The following is a 19,175-nucleotide window of genomic DNA, read 5'->3' on the forward strand; positions in this document are numbered from 1 at the left end:
CTGTTCACTGAAATAAGCCTGCCCATCTCCACTGGGGAAAAACTGTCCCCCCACCCTAACAGAAATATCAGACCGGAGGACAATGTAGGTGACCCTATTTTAGACAATCATCAGACTTTTTTTTTTTTTTTAAATAAGCCTCGCAGAGCGACAGGGTCAGTCCCTCTCTTGGCCTGCAGGAGAGGCCAGTGGCCCCCAAGTCAGATGTTTCTATTTTCGGATCCCCAAGTCCAGAGAGTGCTACCCTCCGCTGTGCTGAGGGCCACGCAGCCAACCTGCCCTGCTGCTCAGGCCTGCAGCCTCTCTGCATTTACATTTCCATAAATTTACATCAAATTTGTGCTGAATCATATCCCCCCCCCACGCAGAAGAAATGAAATACGTTATCAATAAGTACAACAAATTTGAATAATCTGGGAGCGGAGTGACTTTCCCTGTCTCTTTACCATTTAACTCCTTCCTGGGACCCCGACTCACACCGCTTCCCCCACCAGCCAGGGTCATTTTTTCCCCCACCCAGCCCTGCCCCTCCGGTTTCCCGCTTTTCTCTCCCCCACCTTGATTTTCTGGCCCCTGATCAGGAGCCCCAGCGGGCCCTGCCTCTCCCTTTGTCCCTTCTTTCTTTTCTGGCCTCCTCCGGCTCTTGGCCCTTTCCTGCTGACTTCTCGGTCCCCCTTCTCAGAACCCTTCCCTCGCAGCAGCTGCCCCTCTGCCTCGGCGGGTCCCCGCCCCCTGCCCCCCATAAGGCCCCAGCCAATCACGCCCACGCCTGCCAGGATGGCAATTGCGGGTCCAGGCCTGCCAGGCCATCATCAGCCCCACTCATTCATTTGAGCACCTCAGCAGTGGTTCAGCGGGGAGTGGAACTTCCTGCCACCCCCTGCTGCCGGGCTGATTGGCAGCCAGCGGGGCTGGGGGGTGGGGGGCCATGAGCAACTGATTGTTTGCTGCTGGGCAAGGAGGGCTTAGTGGTGGCAGAGAGAGGGCCCAGGAGCTCAGGAGGCAAACAGGCAGGATGCTCTGAGTCAGGAACCCTGGGCAGAATCCAGGTCTATCTGATGTCTGGCTGCCAGCCCTGGGAGGGAAATGATGGCTGGTGCCTTTGCAGAGCATCTCCAGGTAAGGGGAAGAGAGGAGGCTTATCTTTTATAGAATTGAGGTCAGGGGCCCAGTGGACCTCAGGTCTCAGGGCTCCGTAGGAAGCCTGACTGCCATAGTCTCTGGGACCTACGGTCCCCTGCAGTCCTCTGCACGCCCCCCCCCCCATGGCATCCTTAAAATCAAGAACAAAGGAATGCACTTAGCAACCAGGTGGGGTGGGGGAGGGCTCCTGCCAGGATCTGTCTAAATGTCCCTCCTTTGATAAAAGCAAGAATTAGGGACCTTGGCTCATATGGAGTTAATTTTTTTTAATTATATAAATATATAGTATATATATGTATAATACATCACTATAAACCATTATCATTACGAATCATTTTCTTCCCCGGCTCATCAGACTGGATCTCCTAATTCAGGCAGGAGAAAGGTGACCAGGGGAAAGGAGCAGTCATGAATATTGCCCCGATTGTGTAGAGAAAAGCTGAGCCAAAAATCTCAACTAGAGATTTGCTAAGTTTCCTTTAATGAGAACACTGACATTTTTGCTTGGGCAGCCAGAATTTGAATTGAAAATACTGTCTGGAGAGGTTGTATCAGAAGCTTTAAGGCTTTCCCGGGTGTCTGGGACTGTTGGGACTGGGCCAAAGTCATCTCGCAAGTCCTTGGAGACACGGTGATGAGAGGCTAGGTTTCTAACAACAAGTTCAAGTCGTCCTTTCGTTCCCAGTCTCTCTGGAGATTTTTTTGTTTGGTTTTGTTTTCATCAGTATCGGCTGGTTCAACTTCTTAGATTAAGCTATTTTGGGGTTGCCACATCTAAAACCCTCTCAAACTTCCGAAAGTGAGAAGCATCACTCAAAGAAAGCATCTAAGCCCTTTCTTCTAACACTAGATGTACAAATACATAAATAAATAAATAAATAAATAAATAAATAAATAAATAAATAAAGCTGTGCCTGGGGCTATGAATAGATATGGAAAAATTGGGACCCTGGAGATTTTTTCAGAGCGCTAAGAGAGTGTGAAAATAGAGGCTAAAGCCAATGTTTCAGTGCTGAGTGCCTGGGTGGCAACTTTAAGACAAAGGCGCCTGGTTTTCCATCGGTCCCGTGCAAATGGACTGTGGGCTGGAACATTCAACGTCCTGCTTTTATCAGCTACAAGGACAGTTGGTGAGCTGTTTTAGTTTTTTCTTTGACAAAAGTTCACCACAATGTAATTAGCTTTGTTTTTAGCAGCCTGGGCTGCTGTTGATGAGGTATCTAGAGGCCTTCTGGTATAGGTGCCTAAAAGCTTAAACTGCATTTAAATATTATTATTACTCAATGTCAGGCTACATAAATGAAAAGAGATAAAAAAGAATCACTTGCAGCTCCATTGCCTCGGTTCGTGATTAAATCACATCTCACAAGCTAAGCAGGTTCGAGCTGGCACTCGAGGCATGGAAACCTCTAAGGAAAACCCCAGGCCACCACAGAGGCCATTCCAACGGAGTTGAAAGTCTGCCCCCATGCTGGGGTGGGTAAAGGCTTGCCACTCTTTGATTTTCCTCCCCAATATTATTTTTAAATACCTCAATAACTGGCCGACTGACTGCAGGGAAGGAAAGCACATAGGGGAAACCAAGTCATACAGAGGGTTGTCTTAAAAGTATGTGGTCTCTTAGGTGAAGATTCCTGGGCTCGCAACTGCTTCTGGATGTTCTGCCACCTGAAATCACCAGGGAATTTTCCAGAGCAGCAGCTGAACTGAAAGTCTTAGCTGCATATGGTAGCAGGAAGGGAAGGGCTGCCTGTCTACCTGAATGCCAGCCATGAGAGAGTCACAGACCAGGAGGCAGTGGAAGGCAGATGGACCAGGTTATGCCTGCTCTTCCTGCGGTGTCTATCAGCCACAGGTCGGATGAAACCAGATGGTTTGCCAGAGGGCAATATATTGGCAGACAGTACCTTGCTTCGTAGCATGAGACATTGAACAGGCCGTTAGGAACAAGTGTTTGGTACTGAGTTAATCCTAGACACTCAGCTCGGGGATGAACCTTCTTTCCACCTCCTTGGATTAAAAAGAGAATGGATTAGGTGGCCCAGCATGGTCAGGAAACCAGAAGCCTTAGGCTGCATTCTAGCTTCTTCTTTCTTCTCTTCCTGTTCGCTAGAACATTAGTTTGCAAAACCTCGATGGTAAGTCTTGCGAACCCTCCAGGACAGGGACCATGGTCTGCAATGTTACTGAACGTTCCCAGGATGTATACAGTATTTGTACACAACAGGCAGTGAATAAATGTGCTGCCTGGTAGACTGGCTCCTTCTTGTAGCCCCTGGCCTGCCGGAATCTGTTGAAGAATTTTCTTTAGATGAGGGCACGGAAGGTCACGATGCCCGGGGCTGTTGCTTGTTAAGGGCTGCCGCGGGCAGTTCCGACCATCCAGACTCTTCATCAGTAGGTCAGCAGATCTATGTCAGTTGTCTGTTGCATAGAGCAAACCACCCCAAACTCAGTGGCTTCAAACACAATGGCCATACATGTATCTAGCCATGTGATCTGTGGGTCAGCAAATTGGGCAAGGCTCAGCTGGGTGGTTCTTCTGCCGGTTTCAGCTGGGCTCATGCATGAACATCTCCTCTGTGGCAGCTGGGGTCATTGGCGTCACTCACATATGTGGCAGTTGGCTGGTGGGTGGTTGTGAGTCTATCATCCAGCAAGCTATCCTGGACTTGCTTCTACAGTCGTGCTCACAGGTTCCCGAGAGCATAAGCAAGGATTAGCCCTACTGCACAGATGCTTTCCAAGCCTCTTTGTGTGCGCACTGGCAAACATGGCATTAGCTAAAGCTAGTTATGTGGCAGAGCCTAGAGTCAAAGCTACAGACAATGGCTGGGACACGGGCAGGGAATTAACAACACCATTTTAGAAGCAGTCTACCATGCCGACAGAATGAGGCCAACAATAAAACGTGGTATGTCCTTCTCCCAGGTGTGGTATTTCATATTTCAGGTTTCTGAGATGCTGAAGAGACTCTCTGGGAGCCAGACGTCCTAACCGAGTCTCTCTTTCTCCACTTTTCAGATCTCCATTTCCACATTGGATAAGTGAAGAGAACACCCATCTCACAGGGTTGATCCAGGATCCACAGGGACTAAAAACAATAGGTGAATGTTGGCAGTGATGCTCCCACAATTGTAACATGGGTCCACTGCTTCTTCTCAACCTACCTGCTTGTCTCCACAGGGAGGGCTTCTGCAAGACTGGAAAGCTCACACTGGTGGTGGTCCATGAGAGGATTTTAGGAGACCTGGGAAAACCATCTTGACTATTAATTGCTTGTTTGTGAAGATTCCCTGCCCTCTGTAATTCTCTTCAGTCCTTCCTCTCAGGAGACAACCTCAGTCTGAAGCCAGCCAGGTCTTTAACACGTCCCCTGTCAGAGCGCAGCAGCCCACTCAGAGCTTTTGGTCCTATTTAGAATTCAATATTGTTTTATTTTCAATTTTTTCATTTGCTTTGTATTTATGACAGCTGATAATTTGAGAAATAAACACAAGTAAACATGAGTAGCTTCAAAAACAATGTTAAATATATAATAACGTGTGGTCCCTTCATTCCTGTGACCAACAAATATTTGTACAGCACCTACTATGTGCCAGGCCCCGCACCGAAGGTTCGCTGGAGAACAAAGCCACTGCCCTGGCCTGGTGGGGCTTACTTTCTGGAAGCGGGTCAGGGGCTGGCTGGATTTGGGGCCTGGTTCTTGAAGGGGGCCTGCAGGTGTTTGTGAAGGCCGCCTCCCGCCAGGGGAGGGCAGGAATCCCGGAGCCAGCAGTGACCAGCAAGCTGAAACCCCTCCGGCCCCTTCCCTGCGAGGGTCGTGGGCGGGGGGTGGGGGGGCGGCGAACGTGGGGAGCGGGGGCCGGGCCCGGGCGCAGGAGTCAGAGGACCGGGGCTCAGGGGCTGGGTCCCGCGTGGCAGTCGGGGGTCGGGGAGTCGGGAGGCCGGGAGGCGCGGGGAGGGCCGCAGCTGGCCGGACTGGGGCTGCGGCCCGGGGCGGCCGCGGCTCCTCCTCCCCATCCCGCGGAGGCGGACGTTGAGTCAACAGCGCGGGCGGCCGCAGGCGGCGGCGGCGGCGCGGCGGCTCGGAGGCGCCCGGCCCTCTCGGGGCCGCGCGGGGCTCGGGTGGCGGCGACGGCGGCGGCGCGGCGGGGGGAGGCAGTGGAGGAGGCGGAGGCGGAGGAGGGCGGCGTCCATGAAGCCGGCCCGCGCCTGCAGGAGGAGGCCATGAACGGCGACCGGACCGAGAGCGACTGGCAGGGGCTGGTGAGCGAGGTGAGGCCGAGGCGCCGGCCGGCGGGAGGGGCCGGGCCGAGCGGCAGCCCCGGGCCGGAGCCCGCGCCCCCCGGGGTGGCCGAGCGGGGCGGGGACGCGCGGGGGACGCGCCGCCCCCCGCCCGCGCCAGGTGCGCCGCTCGAGCCGCGCTTGCCGGGCTAGCCGGGCGCCACTGTGCTGCGCGCCATCTGGCGCCGGCTTCTGGGGAGGGGCCTTCCCCCCCCCGCCGCAGGGTTTGGCCCCGGATTGGAGAGCGAAGCGCGGGGATCCGGGAGGAGAGGCGCCAAGCCCCACCTGCTTGCCTGGTCACCACTGTTCTGGAGCCTAGCGATTGGACGGCCGCTGCCTAAGCGGAAAGCTGGTGCCCCGGGGCGGGGGGAGGGGGTAAGGGCCTTGGGGTTCCACCCGGGCCAGGTGGAATTACCTGCCGTGGAGGTTCGGGTGGGGGAGTTCGGGGTCCTCCGGAGCCTTCGTGCAGTCACTTACTCATTTCTGTCAACACGTGTGTATGGCGGGCCCACTCCGTGTCAGGCGGGCAGCCGTTTATCAAAGGCGTGAGAGACAGGTGCAGAAGTCATTCCATCTGGGGAAGCAGAAAACACCAGCCCTCTCCTCCCCCAAGCTCTTGTCGCAAACACGCCTGGGGTCCGCTTGTAGTCTCCTAAACTATTCCCTCTTCTGCCCAGCCTGAATATTTGGGCCTGGGAGGGGCTGTCCGCGGACTTCTCCAGGTGAGAGTGGGGGCTGATGTCTCCCTCTCACAGATAGGTTGCTGGTCCTGCCTTACCACCGTATGTGACGGCCATTACCCATGTTCCCGAGCATGCCGCCAAAATTTTCCATTCTCTCCCTCCTGAGAACCATCCCCCTTGCCCAAGGCCAACTTGGACTTCACTTCTTGGACTTGGCTTCTGTGCACACAATGTGGGTGTAGTGGTTTGCTCTCTTCCTTCCCTTGTGGGATGTTGGAGGGGAAACCCTGTATTGTTTCTCTTTTAATCATTTTCTGGGCCTCTAGTCAGTCTGATAACAGTACTTAATGTCCAGTGTGTGTGAAGCATTGTATTTCTGAAGAGAAATAAGATGCCATAAGGTCTCCCTGGTTTAGTTTGTTTACTCTTGGTCTGGTAGTTGAGAGTTCCTAACCAGACAACATTCTGATATGTTGTTTTGCCCGGGTCTCCTCTGTCAGGCTTTATGTCAAGGGACAGATTCTCTAGAAGACTTTTCTCTTGGCCCTTCAGGAATCATACCCAGTCGAAGGAGCCTGGAGGTGGGTCTTCATAAAAGTCCAGTGTTGGGCTCTGAAATGGCAGCAGGATATTCACCACTATAACAAATATTTATCAAATGTCTATTAGCAGCCAGGTACATGGTGCTTGGGATTCAGTGGCAAAGGAGACAGACGACCCTTTCTGCCCTCCAAGAATTTCTGGAGCATATGCTACAGTTTGGGAGAGTCCCACAGTAGACACAAAGAGAATGCTAAGGAATGGAATGTTAGGGGATGGAGAGCCAAAGGAAGGAAATGCTTAATTGCATTCGAATGTGCCTCTCCGTGGGGGGCTTACCTCGGCCTTGCACTGACCACACTATATTGTAGCCTGGTGGTCGCCTCACTAGGGCATGTGTTTTCTTGGCTTTGTTTCAAGTGCCTACACACTGAGCTCCTTACACAGCAGATGCCCCCAGAATGCTTATGGAATAAATCAAGATCCTGAAATGGGGCTTTCAGGAGTTGCCTTGCCTGTCCCAGCTGCATTTCTTCAGGATAATGCCTTCTTGCCTTCCACAGACATTCATTAAAGGCTTTAGGATGTGGAAAGCACACAGCAAGGAGCCATGTTTCCCGCTTTCATAATAGCTAATGTCTATTTCTTGAGTAACATTAAGCATTTTACATAGCCTCAGTCTCCTAATGGTATAAAGGAGGAATTTGTTCTTATTTTACAGATGAGGAAACTGGCTCAGACAGGCTAAGGAACTTGCCCAGAGCCTCGCAGCTTAGAGAATTTGAGCCCTGGTCTGTCTGACTCCAGAGCTTAGAATCTTTAGACTATACTTTGTATTTTAATCATTGGTTCATCAGTCTATATCTTGAACTAGATAGCGGGTTCTCCAAGGGAGGGGATCATGTCTTATTCATCTTTGAATAATCAGTGACTAAATCAGTGTTTTTCAGAGTAGGGTCTACAAATTACCTACACCAGAGTCATTTGGGGAGCAAAGAGTGCAAAGAGTCACTCTGCGTTTTTGGGAAAAAATGCAAGTTTCAGAGCCTCTCCCCAAATCTATTGTGTGGCCCCCACCTCCTCACCATGGATACATCTAAGTCCTAACCCCCGAGTACCTGTGAATGGGACCTTATTTGGAGATAGGGCCTTTGAGATATAATCAAGTTAAAGACCGTGAGATGAGATCATTCTGGATTTAGAGCGAGCCCTGAATCTAATAACTGGTGTCCTTATAAAGAGAGTAAAGATAGATTTCGGACACAGAGATACAAGGGAGAAGGCCATGGGAAGACAGACACACACAGAGGGAGGCCATATCAAGATGGAAATAGAGATTGGAGTTGTACAGCGAAAATACCAGAATGTCAAGGTTTGCCAGCTGCCACCAGAAGCTGGAAGAGGCACGGAACAGGCTTTCTTCCTCAGAGCCTCTAGAAGGAATCAGTTCTGCTGACACCTTGACTGTGGACATCTGGTCTCCACAGCTGTGAGAGAATAAATTTCTGTTTTAAGCCACCCAGTTTGTGGTAACTGGTTATGGCAGCCACGAGAAACTGATACACCCATGGCATGAAAATGCCCAGGAGTGTAGCCTCGAATGTGCTTTTCTCAGAAACTGAGCTACCCGGGGGATCCCCGTGCCCACTTAAGTTTAGCTGGCTAGGTGTGGACTGAGTTTGGCACGGAGAAGATGTCTGATACTCAGCCAAGCAGGATTCAAGCGAGAGAGTGGTCAGTGGCTGGTGGTGTTTCACAGTGATTTTGGAACCCAGCCGAAGGAACTGGGGAAGATGTCACCAGACATCCGACCTGAGCTGACAGGGCTTTTTGACAGCTCCCACTGGTTTTCTGTGGAAGACCTGGCTTCTGCCTCCCACCCTGGCCGCGCAGTCCATTACCCCTCCTGCCCAGAGCCCCGTGCTCTCTTTCAATCAGTTTGCTTCCTCGGCTTGCCTCTAGGAAGCAGTTTTCATTTAAAATGATCCTACAGAGATCAGTTTTATTTTCATATTTTTAGTATAACAAGCTGAAATTACAGCCTCCTCTCAGGCCCCGAAGTCAACAGGGCCATGCAAGTGAAAAAAAGCATGGCTGGTGTGCTATTTTGGAAATTAAATGTCTGGGGAGGGGGAAATGTTCTTCTTAACACCACCTGAGGTGATCTTTCCAAATCAGGGAGAAATCTTGAAATGCAGCAGTGCAGACAATAACTTGGTATTTCTAAAATAAAAATGTTAACCACCCCTCAGCCTACTGCCCTATGGTAAATCATGCCAAGTTCAGTTTCACTATTTTCACTATTTGAGTGTTGGTTAATTAATTAGATAGCAATCAGTGTGTCGTATAACCCTGACCTCTGCCCAGAGTGGAGCCCCTGACATTTGAAAGAGAGAGAATGAATAGACAAATAGTCAGCCCTGTGGTTCACGGCACAGCTTTGGGTCTCAGTTGTCGACTGAAATCTGGGCATGGATCTTGGTTACCTCTTTCTGGGTGCAAATGATCAAAAACCCAACCCAAAGTGGTTCAGCTCAGGAAATTTATTGGCTGGTGTTGTGGGTTGAATTGTACTCCCCCAAAACATGTGTTCAAATCCTACCCCCCCACACAGCTGTGAACGTAACCTTATTTGGAAATAGACTCTTTGAAAATGTAATCGAGTTAAGGTGAGGTCATTAGAGTGGGCTTCTAATCCAATGACTAGGGTCCTTATAAGGAGAGGAAAATTTGGATATAGGGATACACAGAGGGAAGACACTGTGAAGTTATAGAAGAAAGGCGGCCATGTGATGAGTTAGGCAGCTAACAGGAGTGCCCGAGATTGCTGGCAACTACCAGAAGCTAGGGAGAGGCAAGGAACAGGCCTCCCCTAGAGTGTTATTAGGGAGCATGGCCCTTCTGACACCTTGAGTTTGGACTTCTAACCCCCAGGAGTATCAGAGAGTTCATTTCTGTTGCTCCGAGCCACTGGGCTTACGGCAATTTGTTGTAACAGCTCCAGCAAACCGATACCGCTGGCCTGAGGACCAGTTCCAAGGAGGGGGTGGTTTGGGGCACAGCTGGGTTCCCTACTCGCACGGACGCTTGGGTCTCCTTGCTGTTTGTCTTCAGTCTCAGCCTCCCGTACTTTCAAGTTCAGAGGGGAAAACAGAAGCTCTTATGTAGTACATTCCATAAAACCGCAGGAGACACTCCCCGTGAACCCCTCAGATCACTCGCCTGCCCTGGAACGTGGGAGCTGCTCCGGAGCACGGTGATCTGACGGTCTCAGGCTCCGCCCTGGAAGCCACATGGCCCGAGAGTGGGTCAGGGCAGTGGGGGCTGTTTGCCAGAAGCAGAATGGACTTGAAAGAATCACTTCTCTGAGCCTCGTTTTTTTCTCATCTTCAATAGAGTAATACAGCGGCCCCCTCCTGGGTGCTGTGAGGCTCAAACGAAGTAATGCTGGGTAGCACTGCGGCCTCTGCCTGGCAGTGGTGGTCCGTGAATGTGAGTGCAGTGAGCGGGAACCTCGGGACAGGAACTTGTATTCATGACATGAAAACTTCTGTATTTTCCTACAACGCCTGCATTTTGATTACAGGTTCCCATTGTAAGGGTGGCCGAAGGGTCATTGGATTGGAGTCACGCCTCTCCCTTTCCCTGAGCTTGTCTTTAAGTTCTAGGGGGTCGAGCAGGACTCCGCCGTTGGCAGGGGTGATGGGGTGGGGGGCATGCACATGGTGTCTCCTCATTTGGGGCTAGTATCTGGTCAGAGGTCACCGTTGTGTCCCTCCTTGTCCCCTTCTCATTCTACTCATGTCATGTATTGCTCGGTCACTGCTCTGAGTGTAGGGGACTTCGCTTTCCGGCCCAGGCTAGGACAAGGGGTTCCTATTCTGCTGCCCCCGAATCACTCCTGAGCTGAGGGGAACTTGTGGAAACTGTGTGTCGTGGTTTGCTTAGATGTACCACACGACACCAGGCTGGGTCCCAGACCCTTGGGAGTATGTCCTACTTCCTCAGAAAAAAAGGGTCAATTTGTTAGGATAAAGTCTAAGCCACTCTAACAAAGATACCTACCCTCAAAATATATCGTTTTAAGTAGATACGTAGGTCTCATTACAGTGTGGAGGTCCAGCTGGGGAGGGTGGCCCTGCTCCACGAGTCATTTAAGAACCCGGATTTTGGGGCACCTTGTTACTCCAGTGTGTCTTGGGGAGGGCGGTCCTCAACCGTACGTGTAAAGCTGGTGGCTGCCGTGTTTTTGCCCCAGCCCATGAGAATGGAGAAAAAGAGGGCAGGGGGAGTCCAGGGCGAGGGGTTTTTCTTTAATGAGGGATGACTTCTGTTCACATCCCCTCGGTCTGAGCGTAGTCACATGGCCGCACCTAGCAAGGGAGGCTAGGGAATAGAATCGTTACAGTATGTGCCCGGCTTAAATTTGGGAGGGTTCTCCTTATCACCACTTGAGATAGTTTTTTCACAGTTTAGGAGACTCAAAAGTAAGAAGGGTACATAGGACATGAAAAATACAAACCATAAAAGGAAAAAAGGATAAACTGGACTTTATCAAAATTTAAAACTTCGGCTCTTTGAAAAACGCCATTCAGAAAATGAAAAGATAAGCCACAGGCTGGGAGAAGATTTGTGCAGAGCACATCTCTCCTATCTAGAATATAGAAAGAAGTCTCACAACTCAAGAATAAGAAAACAAGCCACCTAATTTTTAAAATGGCAGAAGAGTTCAGTAGACACTGGACTCAAGAGATCTGGATGGAAAACAAGCACATGAACAGAAAAGCACCATCATCTATTGCTAGAGAAACGTAAGTTAAAACCACGGTAAGATCCCCCGACACACCTGCTAGGATGGAGGGACAAAGAATGGATATACCAAGTGCTGACAAGGATGCCGAGTGCCCAGAAGCCCCATGCGCCGCTGAAGGAACAGGACAGGAAAACAGTTTTGCAGTTTCTCATCAAGTCAGAAATACGCTTAACTGAACAACCCAGCAGTCCCACCCCTAGGAGTCTACCCCAGAGAAACGAAGACGTACGTCAACACCAAAACCTGCGTATGAATGTGCATAGTAGTTTTCTTGATAATTGCCGAGAATGGAAACAGCCCCCACGTCCATGAACTAATGAGCAGGTGAACCACCGCGCATCCGTGTAACGGAACCGTGCTCAGCCTTGAGATGGAGCAGATCACTGATCCGTGCAAAAACATGAATGAATCTAAAACATTTGGTACACCTGAAGCTAATGTAACACTGCGTGCCAACTCTATGAAAAAAAAATTGGCAAGTGAAAGAAACCAGAGGCTCAAGCCAAGCGTACCTACTGTAAGATTCCATTTATGCGAAATTTCTGGGGAGGCACAGCTCAACAGGCAGGAAACAGACCGGCGGGTGCCAGAGCCTGGGAGCGGGCTGAGCAGATTGACTACAGAGGAACGCGAGGGAACTTTCTGGAGTGATGGACATATCCTGTGCCTTGATTGAGCTGATGACCTTATGACTGTATACCTGTGCTCAAATTCATAGAGCTGCATGCTCAAAAAAGAGGACTCTTTCTCTGTGTGAATTATGTCTCCATAAACTAATTTTTTTTTTTTTTAACAAGGGAGAGATGGATAGTCAAGATTGCCATCGCTCTAGAGAGCTTTACTCCTTACCTCTCCAGGTCCCCACCTCATCAGGTTTCCATCAAGACGAGCTGTGCTCCCCATCCCGGTCCCCTGGTTCTCACTCCGCTCTCCCCACCCGGGCTGATTGGGCAGAACTCTGCACTCATTCTTAGAGATTCCCTAATAACCAGGCTCTCCTTCCTTGCACTCACTGATTCCTGCCCTTTCCTTAACTTTGGAGATCTTTCTAGTCTTTTGGGGGGTCTTGGAGGAGGGAGCTCCTGGGGAGACTCTTCTATGCCCTGATGTCTAAAGGACCAGGCTTTCAACACTGAAAAGCCAATCACTTTGTTACCTGTGTTTTGCTGGGTGCTCTCTTCCTGGGAACATGAAAGCAGAATGTCTGGCTTGTTTAAAAGGGGGAGGGATATGTAGTGAGAAACGGGTAAGTGTTATAGGAAATGGAGGCAAGGTGGGTAGATAGGACATCAGTTAATATTTCGAGGTATTATTCATATTAGTAATTTTATTATTAAATGAAAAAACATGCTCAACAGTGAGCACATATATAGGGAATTGGTAAGGCTTGAGAAGTGGGAAAAAGCTTCTCAGAGGCAGTAGAACTCGAACTGGGTCTCTCGCCTTTGGTGGAAGAGGGCTTGGGTGATCATGACAGGAAGCAGGCATGAGCCGTGGGCTGGTGGTTGACTTTTGCAGAAATGCTTCTTGTAAAGGCTGGAACTAGTCGGTTGGGGTATAGCAGACATTAAGCCTGGAATAGCCAGGGTAGACTGTACAGTGAACGACTTCAAAAGCAACACAGAGGGTGTGCTCTAATGTAGCTGGTAATAGACAGGCACCGGGTGCTTTTTTAGCTGGAGTACAAGTTGATGAAAATATTTGGAATAGATTTATTTCCACTGAACTCAGTGATCGCTGAGCCCCTTACATCTACAAGGCACGATGCCAGGCAGTGGGGATGTACAGACAAATTTGGTAACTTTGCCAGGAATCAAACAAACCTAGTCTTTTCTGTCACCACCAACGTTCCTGATTATTCCTTTCGCACTTAAGTCATACCACTAATCATATGGTTTTCTAACTAACCCGTAACTTGTCTGTCTCTCCACTGAACCCAAAAGATCTTGAACTCCTCGAGAGTAGGGACCATGTGTTATTAATTTGTGGCCTTAGCTCTTTGCACTATACTTTGCCCTTTGGAGGTATTAATTGTAGATATATGAATTCGGATGTCTGAATAAATGAAGTGATAAGGAGACATAGCGTCAGTAGGGATAGAGGAAAAAGGATGGCTATGAGGAAGACTTTTTAAAAACACCCTGGCAGGATTTCATAGCCAGCTGTATTGGGAAGATGCCGTCGAAGGAGTCCGAGATGACCTTTGAGAGTTGGTGGCTCTGGGTGTGATAGAGGGTTGGGGGTGGCCAAGTCCGGTGAGAAGGGATGAGTTCCATTTAGAACTCTGCATTGTTCAGAGTTTCCTGGGAGTACTTGAACTCTTGCAAGGCAAGCTTCGTGCTCACTGGGAACATTTTGGTTGAGCAGCGATCTTCCTAGTGGCAGGCTAATTTCAGAGTAAGTTTATTAAAATTAGCATGTGGGGGAAAGTGAGCACAACTGCTATTTTTAACTAATAGAATTCGTGTTCTCTCCTGTGCAGGGAAATTCGCATATGTGCTTCTAAAATTGACAATTTCTACTCTTATTATGTTAAAAAATTAATTTAGTGGCTTTCACATTGAATAAAATACTTTGGCTGAAGATGCGAAGGGGACTTCGCTAGTCCCTGAATGAGAATGACCAGAGTGAATGACACTTCTCACTCACCGCCTGGTTTTCCACTAATCAAACCACACGGGGGCTTTGGGTGCCTCGCGGCAGGAGACTTAGCTTAGCGGAGTCTGCATCTCTCTCTGGCCCATCAGGTAACATGGTGTCAGTGGGAGGGGATACCTGGTTTCCAAGGAACGCAAAACCTTTGGTTGGTTTTTTTTATTTTGAAGCCTTCCCATTTTCATTTTCTATGGAAGTTTGCTAAACAGTCTACTCTGTTTCCACTGCCTTATGTTGTTTTATTGTAACAAACATCTTATTTACGTGCAGGATACCAGATCTTCTTCAAGCCAGTCTACCCTCTATCAACTATCAACTAACTGTTACGCCACCCTAAAAAGAAAAGCCCTTTTCACTAGGTCTTCTTACTCAGAAGCCTTCTATGGCTTCCCATTACCTGGTATTCAAAGGCCCCCTCAAATTAGCCTTGACCTTTCGAGCTTCATGTCTCACTGCCCCCCTCAGAAATTGGCTGCCACAGACAAACTGACCTGTGATGCGTTCTGGCTTTTACCTTATTCTCACATCCTCATCTCATCTGGGTGGGCCCTTCCCAGACCACAGCCTTTCCTAGTCCTTTCAAGTGGAACAGAAGCCCACATCCCTCATAAAATCACCCATGACCACCAAGCTTGAAGTGAGCTCTTCACCCTGTTGCCTTATGTAAGTCAGGTTCCAACCCACTCATTCAGCATGAAAATGCTCCCAGAGAAAGGAAGGGACCTTCTCTGTGTGTGGATCTTAACTCCTACACCAGTTAGTGAGCTCCTCAGAGAAGGGACCATGAGCGCCTGTGTTGGGTAGGAGATGGGAATGAGTTTCATGCAGTGACTCAAGAAGAGCAGGAACTGAGTGAGGATACTGAGTAATACCCAAGAACCAACCCAGTTCTGGCCCACAGGCAGGGTCTCTACTTCGATTTCACGTCCTCACTTACGGAGAGTAACTCATCCACGTGCCTGGCCACCTACAGCTTTGTTAAATGGCTGACACACGGGTAGCGTGTTAGTGACATTAAGAGGGATCCGTTTCTGCGTTAGGTTGGTTGGTTGGCAGGAAGGAGGAGTAAAGGACAGCTGGGAATATTAAAACGGGACAGGGGATAGCGGGGGAGAAGTCCAGCATTCAACATACCAGACACAGGTGAGAACTACTGTGTGCAGTGCCCTGGACATGAGACAGTTGCTCTTGAAGGCTTTGCAGTCCAGTGGCGATAGAGAATGGGAATAAGGCCACTCCCCCGTGACGTACATTTTGGTAAGTGCTCTGCTGGTCAAAGGGAAGGTAGTGTAAATTGGGGGATTGAGGGAGGTTCTCGGACCTGGAAGGTTGGGCAAGATTTGAGCAAGTAGAAGTATAAAGGAAGGGTGTTCTAGGCAGAAGGAACAGAAATAGCAAAGGTGCAGAGGTGGCAAAATGCAGGCTTGTTTGGGAATTACCAGAGTCTGGTCTGTGGTTGGCAATGCATAGTGGGGCTTGGGGTGGTAGTTGTTAGGCAGACTTTGAAGGCCCTATTAGCTATATTGTGCGTGCTAGGGTCCTGAGTGTGGCCTTTACTCTGGAGGTGACTGAAAGCATGATTGTACCCTTTGAGCAGGGGAGAAATTACCTGGATGCGCTGGGAAGCTACGTAAGCAGTAGAAATGAGGACTGAGCGGACACAGGAGCCCACCTCTACCTCTTCCCTGTCCGCTGGCTCGCATCACTCTCAGCCCACCCGAGTCTGCCTTCTGCCCCATCCGTGTTCCTGCAAATGCTCTTGCCGAGGCCACGCAGGACCAGCCTTCTCTTTGCCGTACACAGTGGTCTGTCTTCAGGCTCCAGGCTTTGTGGTCCTGGCCGTGCAGCCTCTGACACTCCGCCCTTCCTTCCCTACACGCTGGGCTTCTGCATCCCTCCACGTGGCCCCTGGATTTGTCTCCAGGCATCTCACACTCCATGTGCCCTAACCTGAATTCATCCTCCCTCTGTCTTCCGCCGGTCCTACCTCTCTTCCCTTCTTCCATCCCATCTCAATTAATGACGTCACTGCAGAGTCTGTGATTCTTCCTCCCAGCGGAACCCAATCTCATTATTAACGAAGGCCCCTATTTTCTGCTCAGGAACAAGTCTTTAATCAGGGCTCTGGGTCACCACTCCCACTATCCCACCATGGCCCAGGTTCTTATCCACTCTCCCCAGAGTATCTGCCACATCCTGTAAGATCTTTCTTCCATGTCCAGCTGTCTAGCTTGAGTTGTCATTATAAGCATTTGATTTACTGCTCCTTTGCTTTAAGTTCTCAGATGGCCTTTCAGGCCCTGCGGAGTGAAAAACCAGGCCCTCTGGGGGCCCTACTCCCTCCTCATATCCAGTAACTCCCCTTTGGTGACCACCTCCTCCACTTTCCACAGAACTCCTGACCGACACCAGATCATTCCATGCCCTGAGGCATCTCTAGGCCTTTGCTTGTGTCCAAGGTGACCTCTCACGCATACTTTGAGGCCCAGATCAAATGTCATCTCCTCCATTGAGTTTCATACCTCCCCTGGGCCTGGTATATTTTACTTGGGAAGTGGATGGTATATTTGGGTTGGGAAGATGGTGTGGGGGACTGTTGGCAGCATGACAAGGCAAGGTAATGGGGTTCCTGAAGCCAGGGACCCTCAGAGAGGTGGGTGGCCAACAGTATCTAATACAATTCCAGGCACGTGAGACTTAGCAGGGACTCCGGGAAGGAAGGAAAGAAGGGAGGAAGGGAGGGAACAAAGAGAAGGAAAGGAGGAAGGAAACACAGTTCACATTGCCATTTCTGATACTCTCTTTGAAGCCAGCCCTGCTCAGCTGCTGCTGTGCCCCACTTTTAGCCTCTCCCCCAGACCGATCATGGCCCCGAAGACCCTGAGAGTGAGTGTCCACATGGCCTCAGCCCATGGCCAGTGTCCTGGCCAGCTTCCTGGCTCAGGCTGCAGTGGGTGACATAAGTCGTCAAGCTCCACCAAATCTCATGACTTCTCCAAGACCTCAATTTTCTGGACTTCATGCAATGAGGATGACGTTATCTGTCTTGTATCTTTCACCTTAGATGGGGGGGGGGGGATAAAGCAAGGTGAGATATATGAAAGTGTGTCTTCAAGTCCCCAACCCTTTCTGGTGGAGGTGGTGGACCAGTCCTTGCCTGGGCTTTAGGAAGACCCTTCCCAGGGCTTCGGAGATGCTTCTGCAGAGAGAGATGATGTGGTAGCTACTGGTTGTCAATGCGATGCCATTGACAATTCCTACCGATGGGGTGCCGGTGGACATGCCTGCGCGTACCGCCATCTGCAGACCCCGTGACCAAGGCAGTATTGGAGATGGCAAGGACGGAACTCCCTTCTTTCTATCCAGTTCCAATTTCCTTTTTAATTTGCTGCCGTCTGGTGAGTGCCGTCGGGGTCCATCTGTAACCTTTTCTTCTTTCCTGACAATCTCCAGCTTGGCCAGACCTTCCAGAGCATTTGCAGGTAGCTCAGTCCGTTCCTGGGCACCTTCCACTTCCCTGGCCTCTTCCGTGCTCCTCTCCCTCGCGCTCCGGCCTTGCATCCTTCCTGCTCTCCCTGAGTCCAGCCTCCTGCTCGTACCCCTCTCTGGTCTTCAGAGCTGTCTGCTGACCGCTCTCCTTCCCTGGCTTGTTTGGCCATGAAGAAGCCTGTTAGTGAGCTGACTTCAGGGCTCAGGACACAGCACTGGCTCATAGAGAACTAGCAGTAGCCCCCTCTCTGGAGGAGGTGCGTCCTCACCAGCCTCCCTGCCTCCTGCACCCCCTTCTGCCTTTCCACCCTCTCCCTCACTGCCTGGTCCAGCACCTGGGAGCCAGACTGGGCTTCTGACCCTTCCTTGCTCAAAAGCCTCCATCGCTCCTGCCGACTCTCCCTTTGGCTGAGACTCCACTGTCCTTTAAGGCCTTTCTTACCTTCATCCAAAGCAAATGTTCCAGCCTTATCTTCTCTTCCTGCATTTCACATGTCCTGTGCTCCTGTTACCCAGAACCACTCTGGGTCTCTGCCAGGAGCCCGTGTTTCCGCACACCTGCTCTTCGCCCAGGCTGGGCCCTCTGGCAGGAACTCTGGTTCTCTTGCTTCTCCTCATGCCTCTTCCGAGGCTCATTCGTAACCACCTTCACCTCCAACTGGAAGGTCTTCGGCCTTCTGTGATCCCGTGGCATCCGGGTGCCCCTCTGTGACCAGCATCTCCCTGGGCGCCATAGGTGGGAATGATTTAGGGCCGTGCCTGGTCTCCGGCCTGGAGTCACTCAGAGCAGGAACGGGCGGATGCAGTTTTGAATCTGCCACCGTACCCAGCACAATGTCCTGCTCGTAGTAGACAAATCCGAAAGAGAAGGCAAACCTCTCGGGGTCTCCGTGAATACCTCAATTGAAAAACTACTGAATTAAAACAAGGACATTCGTTTTTTTGTTTGTCAGAACAACATTCTCATTTGTTTCTTTCCCCAAAGCCCCCTTTTATCCGTTTGATCTCACAGACCTTCTGACTTTCAAAATACAGATTGTGATCTTTTAAAGGTAGTAAGTCAAATCTCCTTTTAATAAGCTCCAAGGGATTTATGAATTCACTAGAAGTCATTTCCTCTGGCCCCCTTTGCCTCTCAGCTGCCCCTTCTTTCTCTCCTTTTCTTCCAAACTGAAATTTTATGGTATCAGATATATTGCTTAAAAGGAGTCAGGCAGAAGCCGCGGGTGGGAAATGATTCAGTTCTAAGGAGCTGCTTTCTGTAATGGGCTCTGACCTGTATTATAGCGCGTCTGAACACTCACCGGCCCCGGCCTCTGCTGTGGACTAGACGTGAAGCTGGCTGCAAGGTTGTTCACTCCCACGGGTGCAAACTTTCATGCAAAGAAGTTAGGCAATTTCTTTGGTCCCTGCGGTTGTCTTCTCATCACAAGAAATAATTGATAAAAACAGTACCTTACATCGGTCTGTCTTCCACTAATATTTAAGAGGATGAACGCAGCCTCAGGCACTTTGCTAAAAGCTGGGACTCAGAAGGCCACGGGGTGTGGTCACCTTCTTCTCCC

General features: G+C 50.3%; 1 protein-coding gene across 1 annotated transcript in view; it reads left to right on the forward strand.

Moving 5' to 3' along the window:
• The first annotated feature begins 5,315 nt into the window (after positions 1-5,315).
• The window catches only part of CCDC149 (coiled-coil domain containing 149), a 97,066-nt gene continuing 83,206 nt past the window's right edge, over positions 5,316-19,175 (forward strand). The window contains exon 1 of the mRNA XM_040625214.1: positions 5,316-5,421. Within this exon, the coding sequence (XP_040481148.1) occupies positions 5,374-5,421 (48 nt within the window). The 5' untranslated portion in view covers positions 5,316-5,373. The remainder of the gene's footprint in view (positions 5,422-19,175) is intronic.

This window comes from Ursus maritimus, unplaced genomic scaffold, assembly GCF_017311325.1.
Source record: "Ursus maritimus isolate PB19 unplaced genomic scaffold, ASM1731132v1 scaffold_8, whole genome shotgun sequence".
Taxonomy (NCBI): domain Eukaryota; kingdom Metazoa; phylum Chordata; class Mammalia; order Carnivora; family Ursidae; genus Ursus; species Ursus maritimus.